At 32.7% G+C, this 27477-nt stretch overlaps 1 protein-coding gene across 1 annotated transcript in view; it reads right to left on the bottom strand.

The window, feature by feature from the left end:
• The window catches only part of LOC118195073 (monocarboxylate transporter 2-like), a 42299-nt gene extending 22343 nt beyond the window's left edge, over positions 1-19956 (bottom strand). Inside the window, exons 1-2 of the mRNA XM_085807386.1 lie at positions 18215-19956; positions 4039-4372 (exon numbers count right to left, since the gene is read on the bottom strand). Coding sequence (XP_085663512.1) covers positions 4039-4372; positions 18215-18617 — 737 coding nt within the window. The 5' untranslated portion in view covers positions 18618-19956. The remainder of the gene's footprint in view (positions 1-4038; positions 4373-18214) is intronic.
• Between the last annotated feature and the right edge of the window lie 7521 nt (positions 19957-27477).

Below are 27477 nucleotides of genomic sequence, written 5' to 3'. Positions count from 1 at the left end.
CGATTGTTAAAATCTGAACACTTTCAGATTTACGTTTTTTTTATTAATTGTTGTTATTTAAGTTATAAGATATTTATCCCACCTTCTTAGCATGCCTTCGTAGTGTAGTGGTCAGCACGCTTGGCGCGTATTCGAGAAGTCCATGTTTCGAGTCCCGGCAATGGCATTGCTCATTTTTACGTCTCTCCTACTTTCAAAAAATATCTAATGTCTCTACTATGGCACCCGAATTAAAAAAAATGATGGATGATGCTTCTTGGACCAGACCACCAGGACCAGAACTTGGTGATTGGGTCCCATAAACCCCAGTCGCCCTTTAAAAGTGGTAGTATATAAGGTATTTCTCCCGCCTTCTTAGCAAGCCTTAGTATAGTGATCAGCACGCTCGGCGCGTATTCGAGACGTCCGTGGTTCCAGACCCGCCGAGGGCATTGCTCATTTTTCATCTTTCCTGCTTCGAAATAACCTAATGTGTCTACAAATTTTATTTTTATAACTTTATATACTTATACGTGTAGAATTTTGGATTTATGTGCCAAAGGTATATATTTGTGAAAGGCCATGGGATTGGAAGTGAATTAGGGCGACATTCAGAAACTGAAGGAGGAAGAAGATTGCCAAGAAATGACCACGGATGATTGATGGATCTGCATCCAGAGCAGCTGAAAGTGTTTATAGAGATCTCCTCTTAGGAAGAAAAAGAATTATGTAAAATGTGAGAAAGATTGCATAATGCTGTAGAAAATCCCACTTGAGTATGGCTGTAACAGTGCGAGTGAGGAATCTGTGCCACATTTCTGCGAAATGAGAGGCAAGAGCAACTGTCATTGGAGAGATGTGTCGTTAAGGTCGCACAAAAAGAAAGTGCTTGATGAGACAATGGATAGTAGTAGTGATTTCAATAGTTAGCCATAATTGTTTTTTAAGATAAAATACAGATTTATTTCTTTACGCATTTTATTTGTAATTTATGATAACCGTTTCTGTATGATTATTGTTGAGTTGTGGAAAGACCATCTGAGTTTCCATTGTTTCTTGTGGGAAAATTCGCTTTGATGTGCAAGTGCTTTGGATTACGGGCATGTCTCTAGAAAGGATTATTCTCGGGAACTTAGGTACCACTGTACTTTACTTAAGGACGCTGAACGTTATTTGTCAGCTAAACCAAACCGCATTTAAACATGTCACGCGAATATCGTATTTAACATAACTTTCAATGTTATCCGTGGTAAATCTTGGATCGTATTACCTGCGGATATGAGAGACCTACTGTATTTTATTGCATTGGCATTTTTATGGTAATGTAATTAATTACTACTTTTTAAGCTACACACTTTTTAATGTAGCATATCATCACAAAAAAACATATCATTACAATTCAGAGAGATCATTTGGATAATTTAACTAGACCAAGTCATTTCAAAGTTGCAGGAAGGTCTCACAACATCGGTCATATCTAAACACATTTAACATCCTGTTTGTGGGTAAACGTTTATAGTAGCTATAATTGATACTAACAGAAAGTTCAAGAGCTTATTTGTATCTGACTTTATATCGATACATATTAGTCCAATAATTGTGCTAGTTTATCAATTAAATTAATCCATATTTATGTATTTCTTTATCAGTTCATCGTTTTTATCATTTATATTCAATTCAAATGATCATTGTTATCCGAAGTGAAATGCATCAGGTCAGATCTAGAATAAGAATTCGGATTTCCGAGTAAATTCTAATTAGATGTCTGCGATCCGACAGAAAAGCAACAGCAAATTGCATTAAGATTTCTGTTATTCAGTGTTTTCATGATAGGATCTGCGATCAGTCCTCATGGATTAGGAAGCTGATCTCAGGTTAATAACACATTAGTTGATCTTCTATTCTACGTCGGCTTACCCAGTGCGAATTTGAGATCCTGTCTGGGGCTGAGAATGTAGGCGAAAATAACAGGTGTAGTTATTATAGTAACAGGTGTAGTTATTATAGTACAGGTGTGAAAATAGCAGGATCAAAGTTAAGTAGGAGAACTGTAAATTACAACACACTTAAAAAACAACTAAAAGCGCAGATGAACATTAAAATTACACTGCTGACCATTAACATTACTACAACAAGAAGAAAAGAAATTAGCAGAATTTAATGTATTTTACATATACAGTGTAATGTTAATGGGGGAAAGACATGATGGCATTTTCAGGTGATTTGGGGTTCACAGCCCGCAGAATTCGTTACACAGAACTGCCATTTCCGGAAGCAGCAATGGCTCTAATCCACTTAGGTATCGAGTTAAACTGAGCCTGAATGACAGATATGGGTACTTCTTTCCGTCCATCATGATTCTGTACACAGAAGCGAGATTCATCTGGAAAGAAGCCACTCCTGTGTGTTTGGTGCCACTCCTATGTTAAAAGTTGTCCTCTGTCGCATCACTTGGAGGAGTACTTGTATCTGCTGCAGCGTCTAGGAAAACTGCAACAATAGTTGCCGTACCGACAGTCCGCGTTGCTACAGACATCGTCGCACTCTTCTTGCGGGCACTTGTCTTAAAGCACATGAACCGAGTTCCTGACTCAGGGTACGCGATGCTGCTGTACGATCCCGCAAGACCGAAAGGTGTTTGTCGTGTCTCGCATAAGAGGTCAGGGGCCACAGAGATCTCGCAAAGGGTTAGGTATGCCCTCCTGGACCCATCGATTCATACCCTCCTGAGAGTCGTGGGATCCCCATAAATACGGGCAGCTGTGTCTCAAACTGATAAACCACAGTCCGATATGCCACGATCCTGCTTCAGAATTCCGAAATTATGTTGGTAGAAATTTCTCTTTTCTACACGAGGCATAGCATAACATTTACACAAACAACCAGCCTTCAGATAAGATTACCAAATGAGAAACACGTAGTGCAATCTTCCCACTTATACACAATGCAGACGGCTTTACTCATGCCTACTTTGTGCGCATCCGCTGGAATATTAATCATTGCATATTTCAGCTATAATTATGAATATATCTTATACTTTCATGGAAATTTGACTTTTATTGCATGCCTCCTGCATGGTACAATTTTAATGGTCAGAATTGTAAAAGAAAAAGATCGATCACAGGTAATGCTGCAATCTGTTTCTAAAAGGCTGTATTGAATTATTCGATTGCTACAAAGAATGCTAATATTAGCCTAAACGTAGGGATGCCTTCGTGGAAGACGTTTGAAGGAAAACTGGCTCATATTCACGTTATACATGTAGAGAAACTCAAAAAGCCATGCAGCCAGCCCACATGCCAAGAACTTGGGAACATGGGTTGAATAATAATGTTCAGCGATCTTACCACTCTGCCTCTAGCGAGGCTATTTGTAAAAGGACAGTAGGCAAGCATAGCACTGTAGACTAAGCTACATATCTGCCATATGTTATTAAAATGCAAATTTAAAATATAAATATGGAAGTTTTCTGAAGAAATGATGTGGAAATTAAAAAAAAATACTGTTCTGCACTCAAAAGTTCGAAAAACTTCTTCATTTTGCTTTAAATTTCATTTTGCGGTTTGAGCTATTCGAACCGCATTTATTACCGGGAAATAGAGGCCTGGGATCTACTTATATCCTTGATTGATTATATTTTCGCTGATTTTACGTTACTACATGATTCTAAAGAAAAATTTCTTTTTATTAATCGAAATCCGATGCTGAAAGTATTATACCTAACTCTAACCAGTGGAAAGTATCAGTTGTTTCGCATCAGCTCAGTACAGCCGATTCCTGATTTGGTTTTATTGATGAAAAGATTGCTTAAACTGAATTATGATTTTATTTAGTAACAAAATGTATTGCTTGCTTTGGTAATTAATAGGTTCTTAAATATTTTGAGTCACATCATTGGTAATAAGGACATATTTCGGCAACAACTAGCAAGAACTTATATGAAAGCGTGAAGAAAAATAATTGTGTGAAATGATGTTATGCATTGTCTGGAAAATGTTTGCAATGTTTATTAAAGCACGTTTTGAAAATAAATAACACATTAAATAAAAGTTAGCTCACCTGATCCAATAAGTCAGAACTAACGGCATTGTAGCGATGCCAATTCCATAGCCCATGAGAAACATCATTTCAACTTGAAAGCGCCTTTTCTTAAAGTACTGGCCTATGATGATAGCAGCTGTTTCTCGAGCTAAGCAGTCACCTGATCCTATAAAAAGTCCGTAACTGAGGTAAAGCTGATGTAGTTGTGATGCAAATGATGTGAAAAGACATCCTAGTGAGGTAATGATACCACCCAAAACAGCAAGTAAACGAGTGCTCTTCCTCTTGCAGAGGGCGACTACAATGGGGGCCAGAAGAAATGATACCGCTGTTGACGCAGCACAAACAACAACTTTAAAAGAAAAGTTCATTACCAGAAGAAATATTTCATGAACATATCAAACTAATTTTTAAAAAACTTTTCTAATGCTAGTGACAATTAGAATCTCAGAGTTTGTGCTTCCATTAATATGCTAATATTAGATTAATGTTTCTTAAATTTCAGTGAACATTCCTGCTCTATCAATGGTCTTCTTTCTATCGTTAGACTTAAAAAATAGTCTTGATTTAAACGAAAATCCTGATTTTTAAAACTTTAGCTTTTCCGTGTTAGAAAATGTTTCTCACTGAATGAGGAGAAATAAAACCCGAATAATAAAAAATAATAAAATGGATTAAAGCTAGGAACTTCAATTTTAGAAATTCTATGAGCAGATTTGCTGATTTTAATAGTATTTACCATTGTTCTATTTCTTTTGATACATTTATAGCTGTTATTATAATCTAGATAATACCATATTTTGGGCATAATTTATTTAATAAACTCTTTTTTCAGTTTAGTAGAAAATTTAAATAACAAAAGCATATTATTATAGTGCATTCGAAGAATTTTTCACACTTAAAGGGTATTGAAAGAAGCTGGCTACTAATTTTATTTCTTTAAATATTGAGCATAGAATTACATACTACGAATTAAAAAGCTTCTTAAAATAGGATATAGATTTTATGAAACCAATTTCTGAACTTGTAGGAGAAAGAATTATGTAAATATAAGCTCTGACTTTTTAATAATCCCTGCAACGGAAACTAATACGGCAACGACAACTAATACGGCAACGAATTCAGTTATTAGACCATACTTCAGGGTCTACATAAAATCAGTCTCGCAGATTTTTTGCTCCTGATGAAGAGGGAGCTGTACCTATCTGCCCCAACTTCGACTGAATTCTTGACTAAATTTACCCTAATTTCGCCAAACAGAGAAATGGTCATTTAGCTCGCAGCTTGAACCAACGTAATTAAAGTATCCAACCACTATTTCGCAGGTATTTCTTTGCGGTTACAGTAGACAGCTTCAAGTTAGCTGCCTGTGTAAATTAGATTGTGTTTAGCTGTTATCCTAAATATCGGTCTGTTGTCGAGTCATAGAGAGAAAGTGCGTTCTTCCAATGAATCTGGAATACAATCCAGTCAGAAGAAAATTCTGCCCAAAGAACGGAGACAAAGTTTTACGCGATTTTAAGCGCCGCTGCAGCATTGGTGGTTATGAAAGCTGCTTACTAATCTTTTATAATTCTTCCGTGTGTAAAATTATCGAAATGATATTTTTAAGACATTACGAAAATTTAACATTTAAAATTTATGATAAACGCAATTCACGACAGCGCTAATTTCTTTTTCACCTACTTTCGAATTACCAATTGTCTCTTAAATGCAAGCATCGGAAATTTGCGTATTCAGTAACTTTCTCCTGTTCGTGTTTAAATCGTGCTAATCTCAACAAGTTGGTTCTTCGTATTTTGGGCCAATAACTTTGCATATCGATATTCATCCTCAAGTTTGAATATGTGCGTGCTTGTATATATTCATATATAGGGTGATTTGCTACTGCCTGTAAAATTTCTGGGAGGGGTAGTTTAAAGATGAATCGGGATCAGATAACAATGGAGGGCTGGAAACGCCCCGTCATTTCAGTGGGTCCGGTATGTGAATAATGTACTGATAACGCAAGACAATGCATAAGAGAAGACGACTATTTTATTCTTCAAAATATAACAATCGAGATATTAAGATAAACTAAAGAATTGTTATAAATATTGGCCACCAGCTGCAACACAAAACTGATATCGGCGCTGCATGGAATGATGGACATTTTGGAATATCCTGAGCGTCTTTCGAACTGACGCAGTAACTGCGCAGGAGCGTGTTACAAGAGCCATTTCATTACCCACGGGTGTATATGTACACCAGACCTCTCATGTCACCTCATAAAAAAAACTCAAATAGGATAGGTCTGGCGATCAGGCCAGTGAATGGGATCACCACATTTGATCCACTGTTTCTATTATGCTGAAATTACGTAGCATCACACAGCGACTGCTGGATCTATTAGTCATTCAACAGTTCGGGCAAAGCTTGCTTCAAACTATCTTCTAACGTGGTCTGTCCAAACGAATAGGCTATAGATACGCTCCTATTAAGTGGTACTTTACAATGTTGGGCCAAACCCTGACAACAAGCCTTTGTTGGTCTGCACATTTTCGTGTAACATAAAGATTCATCATTGCCCATAAAAGCGAATTATGTGAATTGTACTAACCTCCTCTAGTGAAGTATATCTCGCCTGTGAATTAGAAGGAAGCCAAAAAAACCCTCTATGGGTAGCCATCAAGCTGCAGTAGATGTATGGGTTGCATATAGTTTTGGTGCAAATGATTCGAATGCATAATCCTCCAGATGGTGGTTTGGGAAGATTTGTAGCAAGTAGTAAATGCTGCGAATTGGCGCATAGAATGCCAACTGCATGAAGAAGCACCATGTCTCCCGGTACAGGGGCACAATGGTTCTTTGTTACAATTAACAGCTGCATATGGTAGATGCATACATGCTAATCTCGCATTTGTTGACACCTTGCATTCTACTACTACTTATACCTGTATTTCTGTGACGATGTCGAATGAGCTTTGCTGCGTGGACATTTTACCAGTTCCCCAGCAACTCTCTCTATCGCGTTCCTATTAAGTTTCCGTCCTTGCATTACTGTGTGATTCCTATTTCTGTGTGAATAACCCACCCCTCACAGAAATTTGTACACGTAGATAATCACTCTGGATGTGTAATTCTAACACGCACGTATTTAAAACTTAAGAATGAATATGAATATACAAATCAATGTGCAGTATATATCTATGAACTGTTTCTGAAAGATTGAACGATTAAGAATCTTTTTTAAGAATTTCATGAAATAATATAGGTCTTTAGATTACGACAATTTTACTCACATTATACCTTTTAATAAAAATATGGAACATAATTTATGAGGCTCAATAAAGAAAAAAAGAATAATTAAAAACCAATGTTTACCAATAGCCAATTGTTTAAAAATATTTGCTCCTCATTTCTAGCTGAAATATCATTGAAGAAAAAGTTTTGGGAATCGTATTCAAATGTAGGTAAAACCAGCTAGAAGAAATTTTGCCTGATTATCTGTTTTAATCGCCAACAGGGAGCGTCAATGTTTCGTGATGCATGTGTTTGCTTCTTAATCTGGCAACGCCAGTAAAGTGCGTAATGTAATTGAATAGACTTCAAAGACTGAAACTTGATATAGATGTTCTTTGCCTCTTAACTATGGACTGTTTTCGATTTAGAATAATATTTCTTGAATCCTAATCAAGATGATCTATTAAATAATACAACCACGTATCAGGGATGTTGGAAAATTATCCCTCAAAGTGAATGGGAAAAGACGACTTTTAGATAAACAAGCACGCCGATTTAGAATGTTTACTGCTGCTTATTTTTCGGCATGTAAGTTAATAAACAAAGATTAATTAATTAAAGCGTGCACCAGGTAAGCGATTAAATTTATTTGGTTGTTGTAACTATAGCAGAGGATATCGTTAAATTGAAAGCCACTAGAGAAAGCTATGAAAGAAGCTATTTTTAAAATAATAAATATTTTAGAACCTGAAATTAACATAGTCATATGGGATAATAATATATTCGACGAAAATTTGTTTTTTCTTACGTCTAAACAACCTGAGTAAAAACATTAAGTAAAAACATTTTGGGTTGTTTTAAAGTGGATGAAGCCGGAATAGAAAAGGAATGTAATGTTTGTTAAAGTATGATGAAAAAATAAGTTTATGTATTTTAGATATAAAACGAAAATTTGAATTTTCACATTAACATAAAACATAAAAGACCAATCCACTGGGCACCAAACTGCTGCAGTTAAGATCGAAAACACAACTAACATTCAGTTACCTAAATTTCGATTCCTCAGTAGTCTGATGATCTTAGTTTATTTTTGGAATTTTATAATTCTTTTGAAAAAGCTATTGGTAATAATGATGAATTAGCAAAGGTACAGAAGCTTACTTATCTTAAATACGTACTCATATAACCTGCTTTAAGTGCAATATTTGAGTTCTTACTTTCTGATAAGAAGATGAGAATTATGACTCTTCTATAAATTTAAGCAAAGAAAGATTTGAACAATTATATTTGGCTATTTGTTCTCACATGAACAAAATCTTGAATCCACCTATTAGAAATTGGTTCAGTGTGAAAGCATTAAGAGCACTTTACGATTCCTGTGAAATCAATATAAAAAAATTAAATCCTTTGGGTAGTGTAGAGGAATCTTAAGAAGCCATTTAGGACCGGCTATTTTAGAGCATTCACTAGGTGATATGAATTTGGAATCGAATAAGAAACGAATAAGCGTTCCTACTGCTTCGGCGTTAACCACAGTGACAAAGATGTACTGTTTTTACTGTAATCAAAATACATATGATATAGAAAAATGCGAGAAAGCAAATGAGCAAAAATGAATGATATTAAAGAGCTTTGATACAGATGTTTTAGTAAAGGACACGTATCGTGTAGATGTTAGAAGAAACTTTGTGAATTGTGTAATGGCTTAAATAAGTTATTTTATAAGATTGTTGTTCCTGAATCTGAATCACTTTCAGAGACTAAACAGAATGCAATTGCATCATCAGAATCTACGCAAAATATAGTCGCATCCTTATCATCAAATTATACGACTGTTTTTGAAACTGTTGATAACGGTTTCTGTTTGCACTTCAAGTATAGATAATAAATACTAAGTCAATTAGTAAAAATTCTTATTGATGGCGAGTCACCAAAGTCATTATTTAGATCAAATTTAGATAAATAATCAAAACTAGAGAGTTTAAGGAAAGAAATGTTATATATTTATTGCTTTCTGTATATTTAGGGTAGGATAATGAAATATTATGATGTTAAAATTTCCCTTAAAAGTGTACATTGCCCTAATGAGTTGATCACATTTGAACCTCTTGTTACAGACGCTATTTATGAAGCACTCGTAAAAATTCCTTCGAAAACGTTTGGGAAATGTTAAATTCAGAAAATTTAAAATTAGTCCCTACTGTTGAGTCAGCTGAAATAAAAAAAAATATTTCTGGAATATGATTCATATTGGGAAGCACAAACAGGCGAAAGGAAAAAAAGTAAGAAAAAAATATTTGCAGTTTCCTGGATGTTTGCGTGGTCCTTGGTTTAATATTTTAAAGACAGCCAGTCTAGCGTCTTTATGTTTACAACCACTCATTGCTTGTTTGTTTATATCTTGAAAGAAGCTTGCGAAGGTTTTGGGCGTAAGACCACATGAGTTTGGGGAAGAATGAAAATCGAGATGATAAATCAATCATTGAGAAATCTGAGAACGAACTGCATTTCGATAACAGTAGATATGTAACTCGTTTGCTACTGAAATCATATTAGTTTCAGTTGCAATACTTATATTTTATAATTCAGTATATTTGTAACGTCTTTTAAATATTTGTTATGTTAAAAAATAAAAATATTTAGTTTTAAAAGCATTTCAGTTGCTTTTTGTTTCTAATTTTTTTTCAAAGATTTCTCATAAGCCGGAATTATTAATGTACGACTTACAAAAGTAACTGCTTAAATTAGAGGAGATCTCAGCACGATGCGAAACATCTTAGTTGTGAAATAATGCATTCAAAAAACAAACTACTGTGATAATAACTGTGTATAGCAATATTTGTGTATGCTAACCAAACACTTCAACTAATGGTAAGGCGGCTAATTTTGATGCATCCTGGATCTATTTTATTTGGTTCCACTTTCCTTGTTTTTGTTTGACTTTTTCGTTTTTTTGTTACAGCTGTTTTTTTTTAAATACCTTTTTTTAATTATCTTTCTCTCGCTTTTCTCACATTCACAGAAAAATTTCGCGTATTTTTACTAAACTTGTTCATGTGATATTTTCCTAGTTTTCAGCCTTATCATTCGAACCTAAAAGGATTTCAACTATTAAAATGCAAACTAAAATCTCACTCGAGGTCCGAAATTTTAAAATAATAGACTTCAAGGTGATATAGTACTTGTCCTGACAGTGTGAAGTAAAAGGGAAGTAAAAAACGAGGGGAAGAGGGAATTCGCGCGCTCTATTACTCTTCTTCTCTTTCTTATAAGCTTTTTTTGATGATAAAAAACCATAAATTCGAAAATATTTTATTGTTTGCAGTTTCACAGAAGCCAGGGCCCAAAATTTTAATCACGTTTTCAAAGACACATGAATAAATTCAGCAGTAGTAGTTAATTTATAGTAGTCATAAAAATTTAAAATGGCAGGTAAAGTGGTTGTTTCGATATACGAGTATTTCCGTTTTGTCGGCCATATTCACCTGACCATGTTGTGTCTATTAAATACACACTTTTTTTTAAAGGTTGAATCACATAACTTTCAAAATGATTTACTGCTTGCTGTTTGCAGAAAAAAGGCCCCCAAATTTCAAGTGGTTTTTTTTTTTTTTTTTTTTTTTTTTTAAATGGAAGGATAGATTACAGCAATAACAATACATTTACATCATTTGTTCATAAAAAGAAAAGGTAGTTTATCAAGAATCAGTCGGGCTACGTCAAACTGAATGTACTGTTACATCACGTCTATCTATAACTAATGTTAAATTGCGCTGCTTGGAGACAGTTTCGCTGTCGTCAGGATAATAAGTAAGTACCAAAATTCTTTCTTTAATAGATTCACAAATTCAAAGTATAAATATTTCAATACTTTTTGTAAATAATGACTTTAAAATTAATATTCAAACTTGGAAATATTTATTTTTAAACAATGAGATCGCTAACTTCCTCCCTAGTTGAAGCTTAATAATTATGATAATTAATATTATTATGACTAACACTATTTTTCTTTAGTAACTTTGTAGAGACATTAGGTATTTTTTGGAAGCAGTAGAAGGGAAAAAAAGCAACGCCCTCGCCGGAAATCCAACCACGGACCTCTGGAATACGCGCCCAGCGTGCAGACCACTACACTACGAAGGCCAAGAAGGAGGGCGAAATACCTTATAACTTTATGCCGGTATTAAGTGTGGAATGTAAACAAAGTAAACAATAAACAGAAACAGTCAAGTTTTAATTATCATGTAAACAGTAATTAGTATGCCAATAGACATTCTTATCGAAAGTACTCATCATTTTGGTTTTCCTATTGTTAAGATTTGCTCCCCTTTTATAAACAAAGTAAATTCTTTTCAGGAAGGCAAAATCTTCGAAAGACATGGTCGTTCGAAAGACATGGAAATATTCCTACCTTCTCTCAAAGATATTTTGTCCTAAAAGGGACGTCTTAAAGCAAAATATCAAACATTGTAATATAACAAATTCACGCTTTCTAAATGCTATAGAAGAAATTATATATAGTAGTTTATGTGAAACTCTCTTTCAATACGAAAAACATAACCTGCCATATGCACAGATATGATCAAAAATATCCCTCAAATCAAATATAAAGGCAGGTCAAGAAGTTCAACGACAGGCGTTTTGCCTATGTGCTGTGGTTGGAAACAGAGCAGCTGCTCGAAGGATGTGAAAATGGGACAGTTTTGTGTCTGTCGTTCCACCTCGCCGATTGATGAATTCAACTTTCGTTTTTCATCTCTTGAAAACCCGACTTAGGACGTATATTAGATTTATATATACCCTTGTTCTAACATAGGTATTTTTTAAAAAAAATTATCTAGTTATTCATTTTATTATGTACTTTAATTTTTAAAAATTTGGTGAGAAATTCACGGAGTAAATTGAGAATATGTTTTGGTCCACATTTTTCCACAAGACTAATTCATCATCGCTTATTCTTTCTTGCAAATACTTTAACTTTATATTAAATTTTTTAATCACAGTTGTAATATTTTTTTTAGAATTTTATTTTAATTATTTAAATGGCGTGGTTGAATCAAATTTCTTCATATTATTATTTAAAAAAATACTCTTTATTCATTGAGACTGTTTACTTTAAGCATATTTAGTTATATAACTATGTTTTTAGATTTGGTTTTATTTATTTGACATGTACTTTCGAAACAATATTTTATTGACCACTATACATCCCGATGGGTTTGAAAACTGCATACTAGATTGAAGAAGAAAATATCATAAAGCACGGTTAATATGCTTTTCAATGGGCATTTCCGAAACGACATATAAATGAGAAATATGAATAATCCTCATTTTTATTTATAATGATATGCATGTACACACTTTTCCATTTCTTCACACAGTTTTATCGACCTACTTTTAATTTAATAAAATAGTATTTATACATGATTTTCATTAATACTATTTATAAATTTAATCAATTATTATTTTACTTTCATTAATGTTATTTATTTTTAATTTTTAATTTATGCCATCGATAGGCAGACTAGAAAAGGACACATAAATCTGTCGCCTTTTTTCTCTGTCTTGGTGGACATGGGAATTGTTCGTTGTACAGTAACCGCTGCTTATTAAAATCACTTCTGTTCCAAATATATTTGAATTTATTAAGCGGCTGAGTTTAATAGACGGGGATTTGCGTATTGCAAACAGTGATATCAGTTTTAAACTTTTCTTGTAAAATAATAACAGCTAATTTAATAATTAATCCTAAAATAATAATTGCAAATTAATACAAAATTGAAATATTTACTCAGTCTTGAAATTCAGTTTTTAATATTTTATAAAAATATTTTTATAATCATGTTCTTGAAAAGGAACTTTAATCTCTTACAAACAATTATCCTAGTTGTGTTCTTTCATATCATTTATCAACCGTTTTTCAATTGTATTCTCAATTTTTTTAAAACTGATTGTAGCTTTTTTTGATGAGCACCTTTGAGTTTACTTGAAAATGTGCAGTCCTTTTCTAGATTCAATTAATATTGTCATATCATCGCTTTTTCTGCATCACTTTCACTGTCAGTTTTTACACACGCCGCCTCAATAGTTTTGTAAATCGGCACATATTGTAAAGATAATCTTCATGACTTCTCTCCCTGATGTCTCAAACATTAGCTGTAGCTTGCAATTGTTCAGAAGCTTTTTCTGTATAAAAGCCATATTTTCGAAAACACTTTTTAACTGATTTTAAGAGCTTAACTCTCTATATTGACTATACTATGCATGGCCTCTAGCAGAGCTATCAACTTACTTAATTCCTTTGAAATGCCTGCATTTTTCACAAAATCCAGTTCTGTTCATCATTTTCTATAACGACATTTGAAGGCATTTATGATAGCCTGGTTCAAATGCGGAATGTTAGAAGTTGTATTTGCAGAAAGCGACACTAATGTTTTAAAGAAAGAGATCAGAAGTGTGTTCTACACAGTTGTTTAATTAGTAAAGTTATTTTATGATTTTTCTATTCGCTGTCCAATTTCAAAAGAAAATCAGTAAAAATACTATTTGTCATCCATGAGTTCTTGTTGCTATGTTAGAAGGAAATTTTTGACTAATTTCAAAAATCGGAACTTCCTGTTTTTATTAATAACCAGTGCTTCTTTTGAATAACTGGGTCCGTCTTGCACTTTAATAACATAGTAACTTATTTCTTCAGTTTCTTAAGCCAATTGCTGTTTTACTTTTAAATATGCATTTGTGTTCTGGTAATGTTCTGTAATCTAGTGCAGTTTCGTCTGTATTATAAATTTCAAGCGGTTTTTATTCATTTAGCAGCCTTATGTAAAACGCCTTGTATAGAGTTATCAGTTCCATGATAATTCGCTTCTTCCTTCTCATCATGCAATTTCTGATAAAAAATGTTGGATTTCACTTTCTTCATCTTGTGAGCCATATATTACTTGCTATAAAATCCTCTCATAAGCATATAGCGAATGAGTGAAAAAAGCCTAGAAATAAAACTCTTCTTTTTCATCCATTGAAACACTTCTAGAAAAGCAGTTTTAACGTCCCTTGATTATCTATCGCTTTTGAGCTTTCTTAAGATATTTGCCTTTTGTATTCATTTTTCATTAACTATAATATCTTGCTTAAGTAACCTGCAGAATGCTGTTTGGGAAATTCCTAGCTTAGTAGTTTTTCTGTAGCTGCAATTACCAAAAACATCAAAATCTTTTAACAATTTATCCTTTTCATTCATTCTTAAATCTTTCTGCTTGGCATTTTAGATATGTTACGAGTTAAACGCACAAAAATAAATTAAGCAAACGCTTTTTCAAGTTATTTATTCAGACTTCAAAACTCAAAGTTTCTAGACAACAGAAAAATTGATTTTTGTCTACTTAGTCGATTTGCCACTTCATGATTACAAGCATGACTTGCTTTTTTTTCATTCTACAGTTATCATAGTCTTTATATTCAAAGAATGTTAAAGTACGGTAATGCTAACAAACATTTCATGAACTTATTTACAACTCTTTGTGAACATTATGGGTCTAACCCAAAGAAAATATCTAGAATAGGTAAAACTTAAAAGATAGGATACAAAAGTTGTGCTTTCACCTTCTTTCAGCTGTCTTCGAGAAAGAACCCTTGACCCATAAAGCCACAGTCCACAATATATTAAATGGAAGAACTACGGAAAGCTTTGATTCGTATCAGCAGAATGTTATAACATCGATGAAAGAGTCTTCTGCCAATCTGAGTTTTATAAGCGGCGGATATAAGTCTTTTGCCAATCTGAGTTTTATAAGCGCAGTTTATTACACTTATAAAGTCTAACAAACTGCGGTCATTAATATTGATTAGGTATTTTAATTCCTGGAAATATGAAAGCATTAAGTGGTTGAGTTTATCAACGAGCGGGCGCTGTACCTCCTTTTAGTAGCTGCCTCGTATTAGCGTGGGTTCGTGGGCGAAACGTCTATCGGTTCCCAGTCATCAGTGCTATATGCAAAACTGTAACCATTCTACTCATAATTCGAAATTTGGAGAAAGACAATATTTTGAGAGTATTCTAAAGAATAATATTTTTAAGATGGCTGATAAATTGAACCGTGGCTGATCGACTTGCAATTAAGTCCTTTTGTAGGTTTTCTGACTGCAAATAGTTGGAATTTACATTTTCAGTAGACAAAACAGTAGCCAACGGGGAATTCAGTATCTCTTTTGCTTTCATACTTATTTGCTACAGTTTAATGGAAAATAATTAAATAAGCAAAGTGCTTGAATATTTTGTTTCACCGCGGATATTTTTCAGTTTACATTTTCCGTGCACTTCTTTCGATTTAAGCTGATGTAATGTGCTTATTTTATATCTCAATTTTTATTATTTCTATTTATCAGATTACATTTAACATTAATTAATTTTTTTTCGATACAAGGTCACTAAGACGGTTAAATACACACACACGTTTATTTATAACAACAGCGCAGAAAGTAATTTCGAGTTGGAATGAGTTATACTAAATATTTTACAACACAAATACAGTAGAGTTTGATATTTGAGATTGAGATGCTTCTCAGTTTAGTTTTAAATACTGTTATAATTTATTTTATAATATAAAAAATTATTGATAGGTATTTTGACAGAATATTTTTTTTAAAGATATTTGTTTTACAATCTAGGTATTTTATGCAAAAATTATAATGTTTTATAGTTTTTCCTCCAAACATTGTGTATAATCTATAAGCAAAATTTCTACAAGGAAACTAGGAAGCATTCATTAAAACTGTGCAAGAAATAGCAGCAATGAAGCTATTAATGATTAAGAGCAAAGAGAAAATGAAGGAGGTGTTAGAAAATCTCATGCTGTCCAACAGAAATTTGAACATTCTTCTAAAATTTCTGGTACTTGTATCTTCACAAAAGTATCTGTTATTGTTGCTAATAAATACATGAAAATGTGTGCCATAAATATCCTACCTACTTGTACAGGGCAGAATCAGTATGATTGCTTACATAGAGTGCGACAGCGTTGATAGTGTAAAAATAAAATCATGTCCTTAGTGAAGAGCTATTTTTTTATTAATTATACTTTATGCCAAATAGTAGTTACTAGAAAGCCATTTATCAAACAATGTTTGAATGTGACTGTCTCAACGGTCCCGCTACTTCACACATTCTTTCGAACAGCTCTGGAAGTTTACTTGTCCTAGCATATATATCATTAGTGAAATGGATGAAAATATTCATGATATCTATTGTGTATAAAAAAAATCGCATAGTGCACAGTTTAAATGACGAAATATTTTATTAATTTTCTTTCTGTCATGCTGAAATAACACTGAATCATCAGTATAGTCAAACTCTACAAATTTAGTGTTGAATTTTATTTCTAGTCTTACAGCAATATTGGGTACTTTTCTGTTTTGCCGGCGCAAACGATAAAGTCGCCAATAATGGTACAACTGATGCCAAACGGAATATCTTCACTGGTAACCTTTTACGCCTCATTTTCAAAACAAGTCGCAGCTATTTCTTATTAGATTGATTGTTTCTTTCAATGCTGTCATACAATTACATAGAATTGTTACAAGATAGTTAAATTTTATGCCCTAAGACAATTCGCGGTAATTAAGTCAATTAGAATGCAATGACACCACTCACCCGAAGGAGAAAATATAGAAAAGGCAAAATCAAGTGTCAAATTCATCAATTCTAATGAGGATGTATTAGCGAAGTAAAGCACTGCGGTTTTACATAATTTCTGAGTAAGCTATTCGTACGAATTGAAATAATTCTTGCATTTAAACTTGTATTACAAATTAAGATTTAACTTGAAATTAATGTAGATAATTACTGAGAGAATTAGATATTTGTAGCGTAGTTTACATGAGATGAGATCACTTGGGGTCACGTGATACGAACCGGCGAATCAAGAATTGAACCATGAAAATTCTTAAATTAATGTCTTCTTACAAATTTATTGTATTTATTTATTGGCTTTTTAAAAAATTTTAAACCATATTAAAATGTTTATGCCTTCAAAATAAAACAATTCTTAGAATTAACACTTGTTAACATTTTTTATGTGTATACTGTATGTTATCGCCAACAAAGTCTGCTTGGCGAGATTTGCGCCAGCGAAACGGAAAAGTACCCAATACCGTATTGTTTGAATAACTGTTTTTTTATAGCGATCTATAAATCATAGAATTATGGTTTGTAAAACGTATGCCGAACTTATTAATGATGCTGGAGAAGTGAAAATGTGCACGGCCCTCGCCGGGACTCGAATCATGGACCTCTCGAATAAGCGTCGAATATGATTCCAATTACACCCCGATGACATGCAGAAAGAAGGAAGAAAATACCTTGTAACTTTACTAAGTGAAATATTTTTCAAAATATGTGGCTGGCTGGTTAAGCTGTGAATAAAACTGTACAAGATTCTAAATCAGAAATTCTCAGGATGAGAATACTAATCACTTATGTTTCCTGTGTATTAGTAAAGTACACCTCCCTAAGTCTCTGTCAGAGACGCCTATCACTTGTTTACGGAGAAATATGTTTAGTCAGCAATTTTATTATTACCGTAATACCCAAAATTATGTTTAAAACATTATGAAACGGCCAGGACTTAACATCCCTTTATATTTACCATTTATCTTACCACAAATGCACTTTCTCTGCTGAAAGCTTTTAAGACACCTGGATGTTTAGTGCTTTTAACAGTCTTTAAATTAGTTGCTTAATACTGATATATCTATGAACATTAGCTTCATTTAAAAAAATCATTTTGCTTTTAAATATGAGAAAACTGATTACTCAGATCTGAAAAATTTACTACAATATTAAGAGAACATAACTGAATAAAATGCTCGACGCTAAGAACCGAGCTTAATCACCCTGCAGAAGTATGGATTAACATAAAATTTAAAATTTCAAGTATAATTAGCAAATGTATTACGAAAAATGGAAATTGCTTACCTGGTTCTACAGACTGCTGGCCTTTTAAAAAGTGGCTTCTTATCTCGAGTATAAGGAATCCTGCTGAAATCTGCATTGTACTTGCAATAATATTCATAATGAGTGCACAGCACAATACAATCCAACCCCAACCGCCTTCGGGATAGTAATGCTGACGAATTGTGGTAGCTTTGGGATCAGTAGGAGACAAAGTTAGGTTGAGGCCAGGAATGTTACTTCTTCTTTTTCTTTCAAAGTTTTTGTAGGTCCTAGTGCAACAGGCATCATAATGAGGTACGCAAGCCACACTTGGTGAGCGACGAAGCATTCTGCCTCGCGTGGTCTGAAGCCAGTCATTCGTAAAATATGGACTTCGAGGGTCTGAGTTGGCAACTGACTGCGAACGATACTGCCTTCGCGCCATCGTCCTTCTCCGCTGAACGTCCGGAGAAAACTCCGGTCAGTTTGGACTCCTGAATCGTCCTGGCAGCGGCATCTTTAAGAAGTGATGGGGGCGCAGGGAAAATTCCTTGAACGGATGCGCACACATCCTCCAACTATTTTCACGTCTTTCCTTTCCTGCCCACTTTCTGCAGAAGCAATCTGCGTGACATTTGACACAATACTAAAAAATTTGAAAATTATTATTACATTACTTTTATCGAGTTAAAGAATTGTTTCAGATAACTGGCGTGTCATGGACTTTTGTTTTACAAAAATGAGTTATTTTCCTGTTCTGTGATTTGACCAAAATTGATAAATTCACAAATTTAAGGAAATATATTTGGATGCAGTTTTGTAAACACTCATATCAGTTACTGTGGAAATTGTCAAATAAGTATATTCATTTTATCCCTTAAATATGGCCAAAATTTGGAAAATGTTGATGATTCTTAAGAACGTAAGGATTTGAAGAGAAATCTCTATATCTCCAAAATGTCGTGTTTCATATTCATTAATTTATGTTTTTCTAATGAGTAATTTTTTTCTTAAAAAATACTTCGTATAATGGGCAAATACTCTACGTAAAGGTTCAAACTTTAAAATATTGAGCATAATTTATAGCATCCACGTGTTGCTATAATCCTTAACTGAAACAGAAGAGTTTAAATTATAAACAGTTTTGCTACGTTATTGCTTGTTCAAAGAAATGTACAATAAACAAACAGACCATAGAGGTTTTTGTAAAGATGCAGTAAAATCATATTTGATGTCAAATAATTATTTCACTTAGAAGCACACCAGTTGTCAAAAATATAATGCGTGATATTTGCCAGTTGATTTAACTGAGTTTTAAATTAGCTTCAAATACGAGTTTTACTAATTTCGAATTAGTTCCGCTGCGTTTTCAAAACCTATAGTTTCATCTGCACATTTATCCAAATATTCATGAAATCATTCAAATATGCAAATATCAAAACTTAAACTTGGAAGTGAAATAATTCTGAAAAGCTAAGTAGATAAAAGTCACTTTCAGATGCTTATGATATGTTTAAGATATTTATAATCTCTAAAATAACAACACTCACTTGCAGTCATACTTAAGAGAGAAAATTCCTGTTTTAAGAGAAACCACCCGAATGCTTATTTCCAGGGACAAATGTATCCATTTCGGTGAAAAGAAAGTCAAAAGTCCATCTGTTTTCAGAGAAACGAAATACTGAGGAGAAAGTAAATGTAAAGGTAAGTTTTCAAGCTTCTTCTCTCATTGAGAAAAATCTATCATTATTATCGCCTTCAATGATTACGTCACCAGTTCTTGAGCTGATTCTGAGACCCATTTAACACGCATCGAACCTGTCTCTTCAAATATGGTTGTTCTTCCAGATCAAGCAAGTTCTCGAAGATTTGGCGAGGTTTTTATTCAACCCTGAAGCAATCTTATAATTTAAAAAGAACAAGGCCTAAGGTTGGCATAACGGCTAGTCATGTTGAAGTAAAGAATAAGGGGGGAAACTGTACTAAATAAAACTATAAACTTGTTACAATTTTCTTCTTTTTCAGTATATAATAAATTGAGTATTATAGAAATAAATTTTGCCGAGCGATATTTCGTATTTAATGAAAAATGAAACTGAATTAAATTATGTTTACATTTTATAATAAGATTTCACAGGTGACAAAACAAAATACAATTTTGAAAACTTAGAATAAAAGTCAATGAAATGTGCAAGCTATAAAGAACAGAATTTACAAACGTAGAGTTTCATGCTTTATTTTCTGGCATTAACAGTGTTGCAAATATTTTATATATATTTGAAAAGAACAAATTTCTTTTTCTTATACAAGCTGTCACGATCAATGTTTTTTTATAAAGCTGTCTTTTGTAGAGTAATACGGAACATGTATAAAATATTCAGTGCATCAGGAAATTTATATTTCAGTTTTATGGTGAATTAAGGGTAAATAAAACTAAAAAGGCGGACCTTATTTGTTTAACACCAGCGTTAGCTGTAAACTTCTGGAGACCCAAATTTTACTTTTCTAAAACATTTTAAGCAAAATCTTTCTTTCTCTGTCTTAATTTTTTTTTTTTTTACATACGGTACTTGATTTCTTTGAATGTCAAAATACGTTTCGACGAAATTTTAAATAACAAAAATTCTAAAACTAGAATTACCTCTACGTTTTATTTGATAATTGCTTCATTAAAACACTTTCAGGTGCGCTTATAAAAGGTTTGGTTTGGTTTATTAAGAATACGGAAAAGCACACTAGAGCTACTTGCCTAAGGGAAAGGGATGCCTGCGTGGAGGACTTTCTAAGGGAAACTGGCTCGTATACACGTTACACATTTTAGAAATTTTAAATAACAAAAATTCTAAAACTAGAATTACCTCTACGTTTTATTTGATAATTGCTTCATTAAAACACTTTCAGGCGCGCTTATAAAAGGTTTGGTTTGGTTTGGTTTATTGAGAATACGGCAAAGCACACTAGAGCTACTTGCCTAAGGGAAAGGGATACCTGCGTGGAGGACTTTCTAAGGGAAACTGGCTCGTATACACGTTACACATGGTGAAAACCACGAAAAGGCCCATGCAGCCCGCCCGTTTGCGGGATTCGAACCTCGAACCGAACTACCAGTGTTCAGCGATTTTACCGCTCGGCCGCTGGTGGGCCGCGCTTGTAAAAGAGTTGGGTTTTCGCATGCAACGACATAATCTTTCTAAATTCATTTTAATTTTGTTTTTGTTTTTATTTCATAATTATTCAGATATTTTGTTTGTATCTGCTTCTAAACAACATAAATTTGCTTTTCTATTGATGCCTTTTCATTCAATATTCCAAGGCCCACCACCGGCCGAGCAGTAAAATCGCTAAGCACTGGTAGTTCCGGCATGAATATAAGCGAACGGGCTGGCTGCACGAGCGTTTTTGTGATTTTGTGTGAACATGTAGATGAGCCAGTTTTCCCTAGAAAGTTCTCCACGTAGGCATTGCTGCTTTTAGGTGGATAGCTCTAGTGTGTTCTGCTATAATCAAATAAAGCACACCAGACCAAAACAATAAATGCTCTAAATTTATTGATTTCTTCAAGATTTCTTTCAAACCATTCAGTTCACTGTGGGTTGAGTGACAAATGGTTTCATTTCTTTACTGCCTCCTTAATCATTCCCTCAGAAGGACACTCGAATCAGAATTTCATCATGTTTCTTGAGTGGTCTTACTTTCAGACATCGTGATTTGCGTCGTCTTTCCGGCTAAATAATCATATTCATGATTCTTGTTCAATTGTCAGATTCATTAGTAACTTAAAATGGATTGAAATATGAATGAAGATTAGACAGATATGATTAAGCTCGGAGGCTAGCTGCGTAATCTTCGACAATGCATTCTGCGATGTTTCGGCGTATTCTATCATCCTTTAATGTTTCTTCCATTAGTTTTAAAAACTCCTTGGGTATATACATATATATATATGCACAAGGCGTTTTAAAACACATGTATATATTATACACGCGCATATACATGTATATATTATACATGCATATATATATATGTTCCCCTTGAAAAGTCAACCAATTTTCGATCAATGACGATAATTACTTGATTTATTAATTAATTTTTAATTTTCAAAAGTTTCCATTTCACTTTCTCATATTCAAATTGAAGTTCCTTATAAAAAAATTTTTGAAAATTTTTTTCAAAATTCAATTTTCAGTGCTTCAAGTTACTTCATTCTACTAACCTTATCTAATGAGATAATATACTCAATAATCCACTGGTAAATAAATTATTATTTTATTACTTTGCAGCTATTGCGCAAGTATTAGGAAATTTATTTCGATTTATTAATGTATTTAATTTAATTCAGTCTTTGATATATATATATATACATATGTTTGTGTATCTGTGTAATAGTTTAGAAGTTCATGTCGCAGCGGATCGGAGAACATGGTTTACGAAGTGATGCAGCTAGGTTGTAATATCTACTTGTCAATCTTTTAGTGTGACAGCTGAAAGGTTAAAATAACCCTTTATTAGACTCTATAAAAATTCACAATGCATCGAATTGCCGCTAACAGACTACGCCTCGCTCGGGCGGTAACTCAACTAACAAGAATTAAAATTAAAATTCAAAGTTATTTAACACAACAGTAGAATTTTCCCCACGGCTTAGATAATCCTGTTACCTTAAACCGCGTCGAGGTCTCGTAGTAGCAAAGTAATAGCTGTTACGCCACTTTAATCAGCAATAAATCAGAATCAGAAGCTTACGCTACAAAGGTACAGTGCTTGCCCACTCTTTCTAACTTTCCCTTCTAGAACTTAGTATTTAAGCCTTTTCTCCTAATGGTAGAATTTGTATTCCTTCACGCGCGGTACCAAATTTAAATATTCAGGCATTGACAATCAGGGGAATGACGGCTTATAGGAAAAAATGCATAACTGTTTATTCAAAATAAATATAAATCCCTACAAGGTGCATTAGAGAGGATAGTCGATGTGCAAAGGTATAGTACATTAAAGATGTTAACAGTCGTACCGAATCTAATATTTCTTTATTTTTGTTATAAAATGTTTTATACCAAAGCAAGGAAATTGGCGTACAGTGTATCTGTTCTTGAAGAATTATATCGAAACCATTTTATATGGTTGAATTATATTTGAAAAAAAAAAGCAGCAGCAGCCAGCAGCAAGTTAACAGTAGCGAAGCATGAGAGAGGATGTGACGTGTTCAATCTGAAATGTTTGTTCAAAATGATTTGGTTTGGGTTAAGCTTTATTTTAATTGGTTAGTAATAAATTTCTAAAATTATTATTGGCTGAAACCTTACATTAAATACTTGCATCAATGGCGTTAATCAAGAATCATATGACATGGATTAATATTGAAATGACGCAGTTTAGGCAGATTTATTATAAACAGTAGCTATTTTTAGGGTAGAAAGAGGAAATGCACAAATTAATTAAAATAGAAAGTTAAAGGACTATTGCAAATGAAAGTTAATTTTAGTTCTCGCTTCTGATAGCCTATAATAACATAGAAATATAGTGCAGGCGCAAATTCCTTACAGAGTATAATAGAAACCTTATCTTGGTGAATTTATTAAATGTTCAGCAATTCGATTAACTTGTATTATGTTTTATATTTGTGGATGAGTACATTCTAAAGGCAATTAAAAATTTTTGGTATGTTTCATCTTAAATTTGCTGTTTGTGTTATTCCATTTGTAAAACAATTTACAAAAGAAAATCTGAATTAATGATAAGGAATATCTTGAAATAATAACCATCTTCCTCAATAGCTGCCATTCATACTGTAATTAGCTTGTAACCTGTATGCTTCAGAACTTAATTACTTAAAGCATTAGCTGATGGTGTCCTAGATATAAAAAGCTGTCATTTGGTTTCAGACAGACAACATGTACGCTGTGCCCTAAAGATGGTGTGAGCAATCGTATTGAATCACTGGAGCACATTACTCAAACTACACTGTAAAATAGCACAGAATATTATCCCTTTTATGTAAATTACTATCTGTCTGATAAAATCTTAGTATTTATTCTTTATAAAACTCAGGCTTTCTGATTCATAACACAGAAAGTCGTATATTAATTAGTTAATTAAATCATACATTAAACAGCTCAGAAAACTATAAAATTACACAAATAAGCCCTCGCTATGAAACCCTCGGCCGTTTTCTTCTTTACCCTTTTAAAACGAATATTTCTGATTTACTTTCATAGACTCAACGACTAAGCCACGAAGCTAATATATCTTGATTGGCCTTCTATTAATGACAGATTTATTAATGTAGAATTCTCTCAGGGATTGGGAAGATGCCCAGCAGTTGATTGAATTGAAGCATTCTTACTTTTAACAGAAATTCAGTCGTCTCAAACTCAAACTGCAATGCGGGCTGAATGCACAGTCTGAACATTGATGGGCCGAACTTTTTTTTTTTGTTGTTGTTTAGTAAAACGAAAAATCGTTATGAACAAAACAAAAATTATTTTATGTACATTTAAAATTTTTCTTTCTAGATATTTATCAAAGCATACATATGTAGTAAAAAGAATAATAATAAAGTAAAGGAAAGAAATTCAAATTTGTACTTATTTTCAATTAGAAATCTAAAGTTTGGTACCTGCAAGACATTTTTGTTGGTTACACTTTGCAATTCAAAACCTATTGACGGATAAATATTAATATTTCATACTGACATTTATTTCAAACAATTCTAACGTGTTTAAATAATCAGGAAATAACTTAATTTATTTTAAACTAAACACATTATAAAAACTTTCTAATTTTTCTGAGAAAATTTTTAAGGGGGACAAAACCTTATAATAAATAATGACATCCTGGTCTCTTTCTCTTTTTTATTTTCCTGGAACTATCTTCATCATGGATTGTAGGTTCTCATCGGTCAATCAGGTTCTTTTCTCATTAATTTTCAGCTGTGAAAATAAAAATGTTCACACTTTAAATATATTCGCAAGTAAAATGATTATTCTTAGTGGAAAAATTCGTAACTGAGAGCACTTATTTTTTGACAAATGCGAATAAAAGCTAATCAGATCTGTATCTTCAAGCCTTTGAATAAGATTCATATCACATTTTAAATTAGTTAATCTATTTACAGATTTTTAGGTCCGTTATTCATGCTAGTTTTTATTGGTAATGAAATCGTTCTTTAAATAATTAAAATATAGAAATGTTTGCAACAATTATATAACTGAAATGCATTCGCGAGTCGCATAAAATTGCTTCGGGGGCGATATGCGGCCAGCGGACAACTGCTTTAATTTATATTAATAACTGGAAAGAGACTCAAAATCGAAGCAATTTGAAACAAAAATGAATCTGTACAAAAATAGAATTGCAAAGCAAGAAAAACTTAAAAGTAAATAATGAACTTAAAGAAGACAAAAAAATATAAGGCTTTATAAAGTAAAAGCAAACTGGGATACTATTTACTTCATCATTAACCTAGAATATTATACTGATCTTAAATTATGATACAATTATCGTCTACGAATCTTGTGTAATGTTCTGAAAAAACAGTGTGATATACGTTACTAATTGAACATTTGTAGAAATATGGTTATAAGTAATAAACTTTAAAAATTCGTAAATATTAATCAAAATTTCGAAGATGACGTATATTGTAAGAAATCCGCCAATTAACATGCTGTTTCCACTAAGCTAAAAATCTTCAGAAAGTGAAAAATATATACAGCAATTCAGAAGAACAATAATGAGTGACATATTGGAACTAAATTAACATATTCCTTCTAACGATTCAATAGTGGTGTTGAGATACCACTATGACTGTTGTTAGTTTGACTTCAAGTTCCGGCAAACGGGCTAGCTGCGGAATTTTCCTTTTGTTTTCACAGCTGTAACGTAAATACGAGCCAGTTTTCCGTAGAAAGTCCTCCTCGAAAACATCCATTGCTTAGGTAGATAACTCTAGTGAAATCTGCCATAATCTGATAAATCCTTTATAATGATAGCTTTGTTCGCATGCCATTGTACAATTAATTAGTTTAATTTTTTACTGAAGAGCAAGTTCTTATTAACTGTAATTACTGAATCATAATTTTATTAATTGTTATGTTATCTGTTACATTTTAAAAGTGTTTAAATTTGTTTCTAAAGTTTTATTTTCATCTGAAATTATTTTCCTTATGCAGTTCTGTCTATCTATGCAGAGTATAAGCATTTACATCAGTAGCTCTAACGCAATTTAAATATAAGGTTCAAGGCTCACAAAAGTCAGATGACTGATATAAACTAGTTTTTTTTATTTGTCTGTTCGAGGAGATGACTTTGGAGGAAAGAGTAGATTATTTTAAGAATAAGGAAGGAGTATAGGAAATTCATTCTTCCTGTGGTTTCAGTATGAATGGATGACAGGTGTCTCAGAATTACAGGCCTTGGTTAAAGAAGCCAAATTGTGGTAGGGGTCTTAAGTAAATTCCCGCTTACAGGAATCTCTTTGTTCTAACAAAGCAGGGTGTTTAGAATGCTAATTAACATTATAACATATCTGAGGAGTTAGGACTACAGAAATGACAAAATAAATTACAAGCTATTTGCTACATATACGTACAAACATATACGTACAAACTGTATGAAATAGCATAGTATAAATAGTAGTAAATAACAGTATGATAGATTGATAGGTAATACAAATAACGTAGTTTCATGCTGCTCTATATGTACGAGGTAAACATTACGTAAATCAAAATTACAACTTTAATTTTCAATTGTACCTTAACTCTCTATTTCAATTTAGGTATTTTCCCTTCTTGTCCTAAAAATAGTAGTATGCATCCACAGGACTTCAACATTTAAAAATCATGTATATATAAATAAGGTATTAAATAACTTTTACATTTCCTTAACCATGATTATGAAACAATAAAATGAAATAAAAACACAAACATAAAATGAATTTTAAATAGAATGAATAGCAATAAATTTTATGAATTAAGTTATTAAAGTGCACAAAATTTTTAAAATAGTGTTAAAATAAATTAAGGCATGCAATCAAAGGTAAAAGATATTTCAGAATGTTTAAAAAAGAAGAATAATGGTCAAGAAAATAAAGAACTTATATAATATTTTAATTAACTTTGTTACTACTGCACAAATTAAGTAGTATTCACCTTTTTACCAGCTTCCTTATATATATATATATATATATATATATGAATTTAACAAATATTCTCTATTCGTAAAAAGCAAATTAAAAGTTAATGAAATTTAATTGCAAACAAATAAAGGATTAATTATATATATATATATAAAGAAACACAATTAATATT

The sequence above is a fragment of the Stegodyphus dumicola genome, chromosome X1 (assembly GCF_044657685.1).
Source record: "Stegodyphus dumicola isolate Sdum_Otavi_A_Nest chromosome X1, ASM4465768v1".
Taxonomy (NCBI): Eukaryota; Metazoa; Arthropoda; class Arachnida; order Araneae; family Eresidae; genus Stegodyphus; species Stegodyphus dumicola.
The sequence above is the reverse complement of the archived record's forward strand: the minus strand, read 5'-3'. Positions and strand labels throughout refer to the sequence as shown.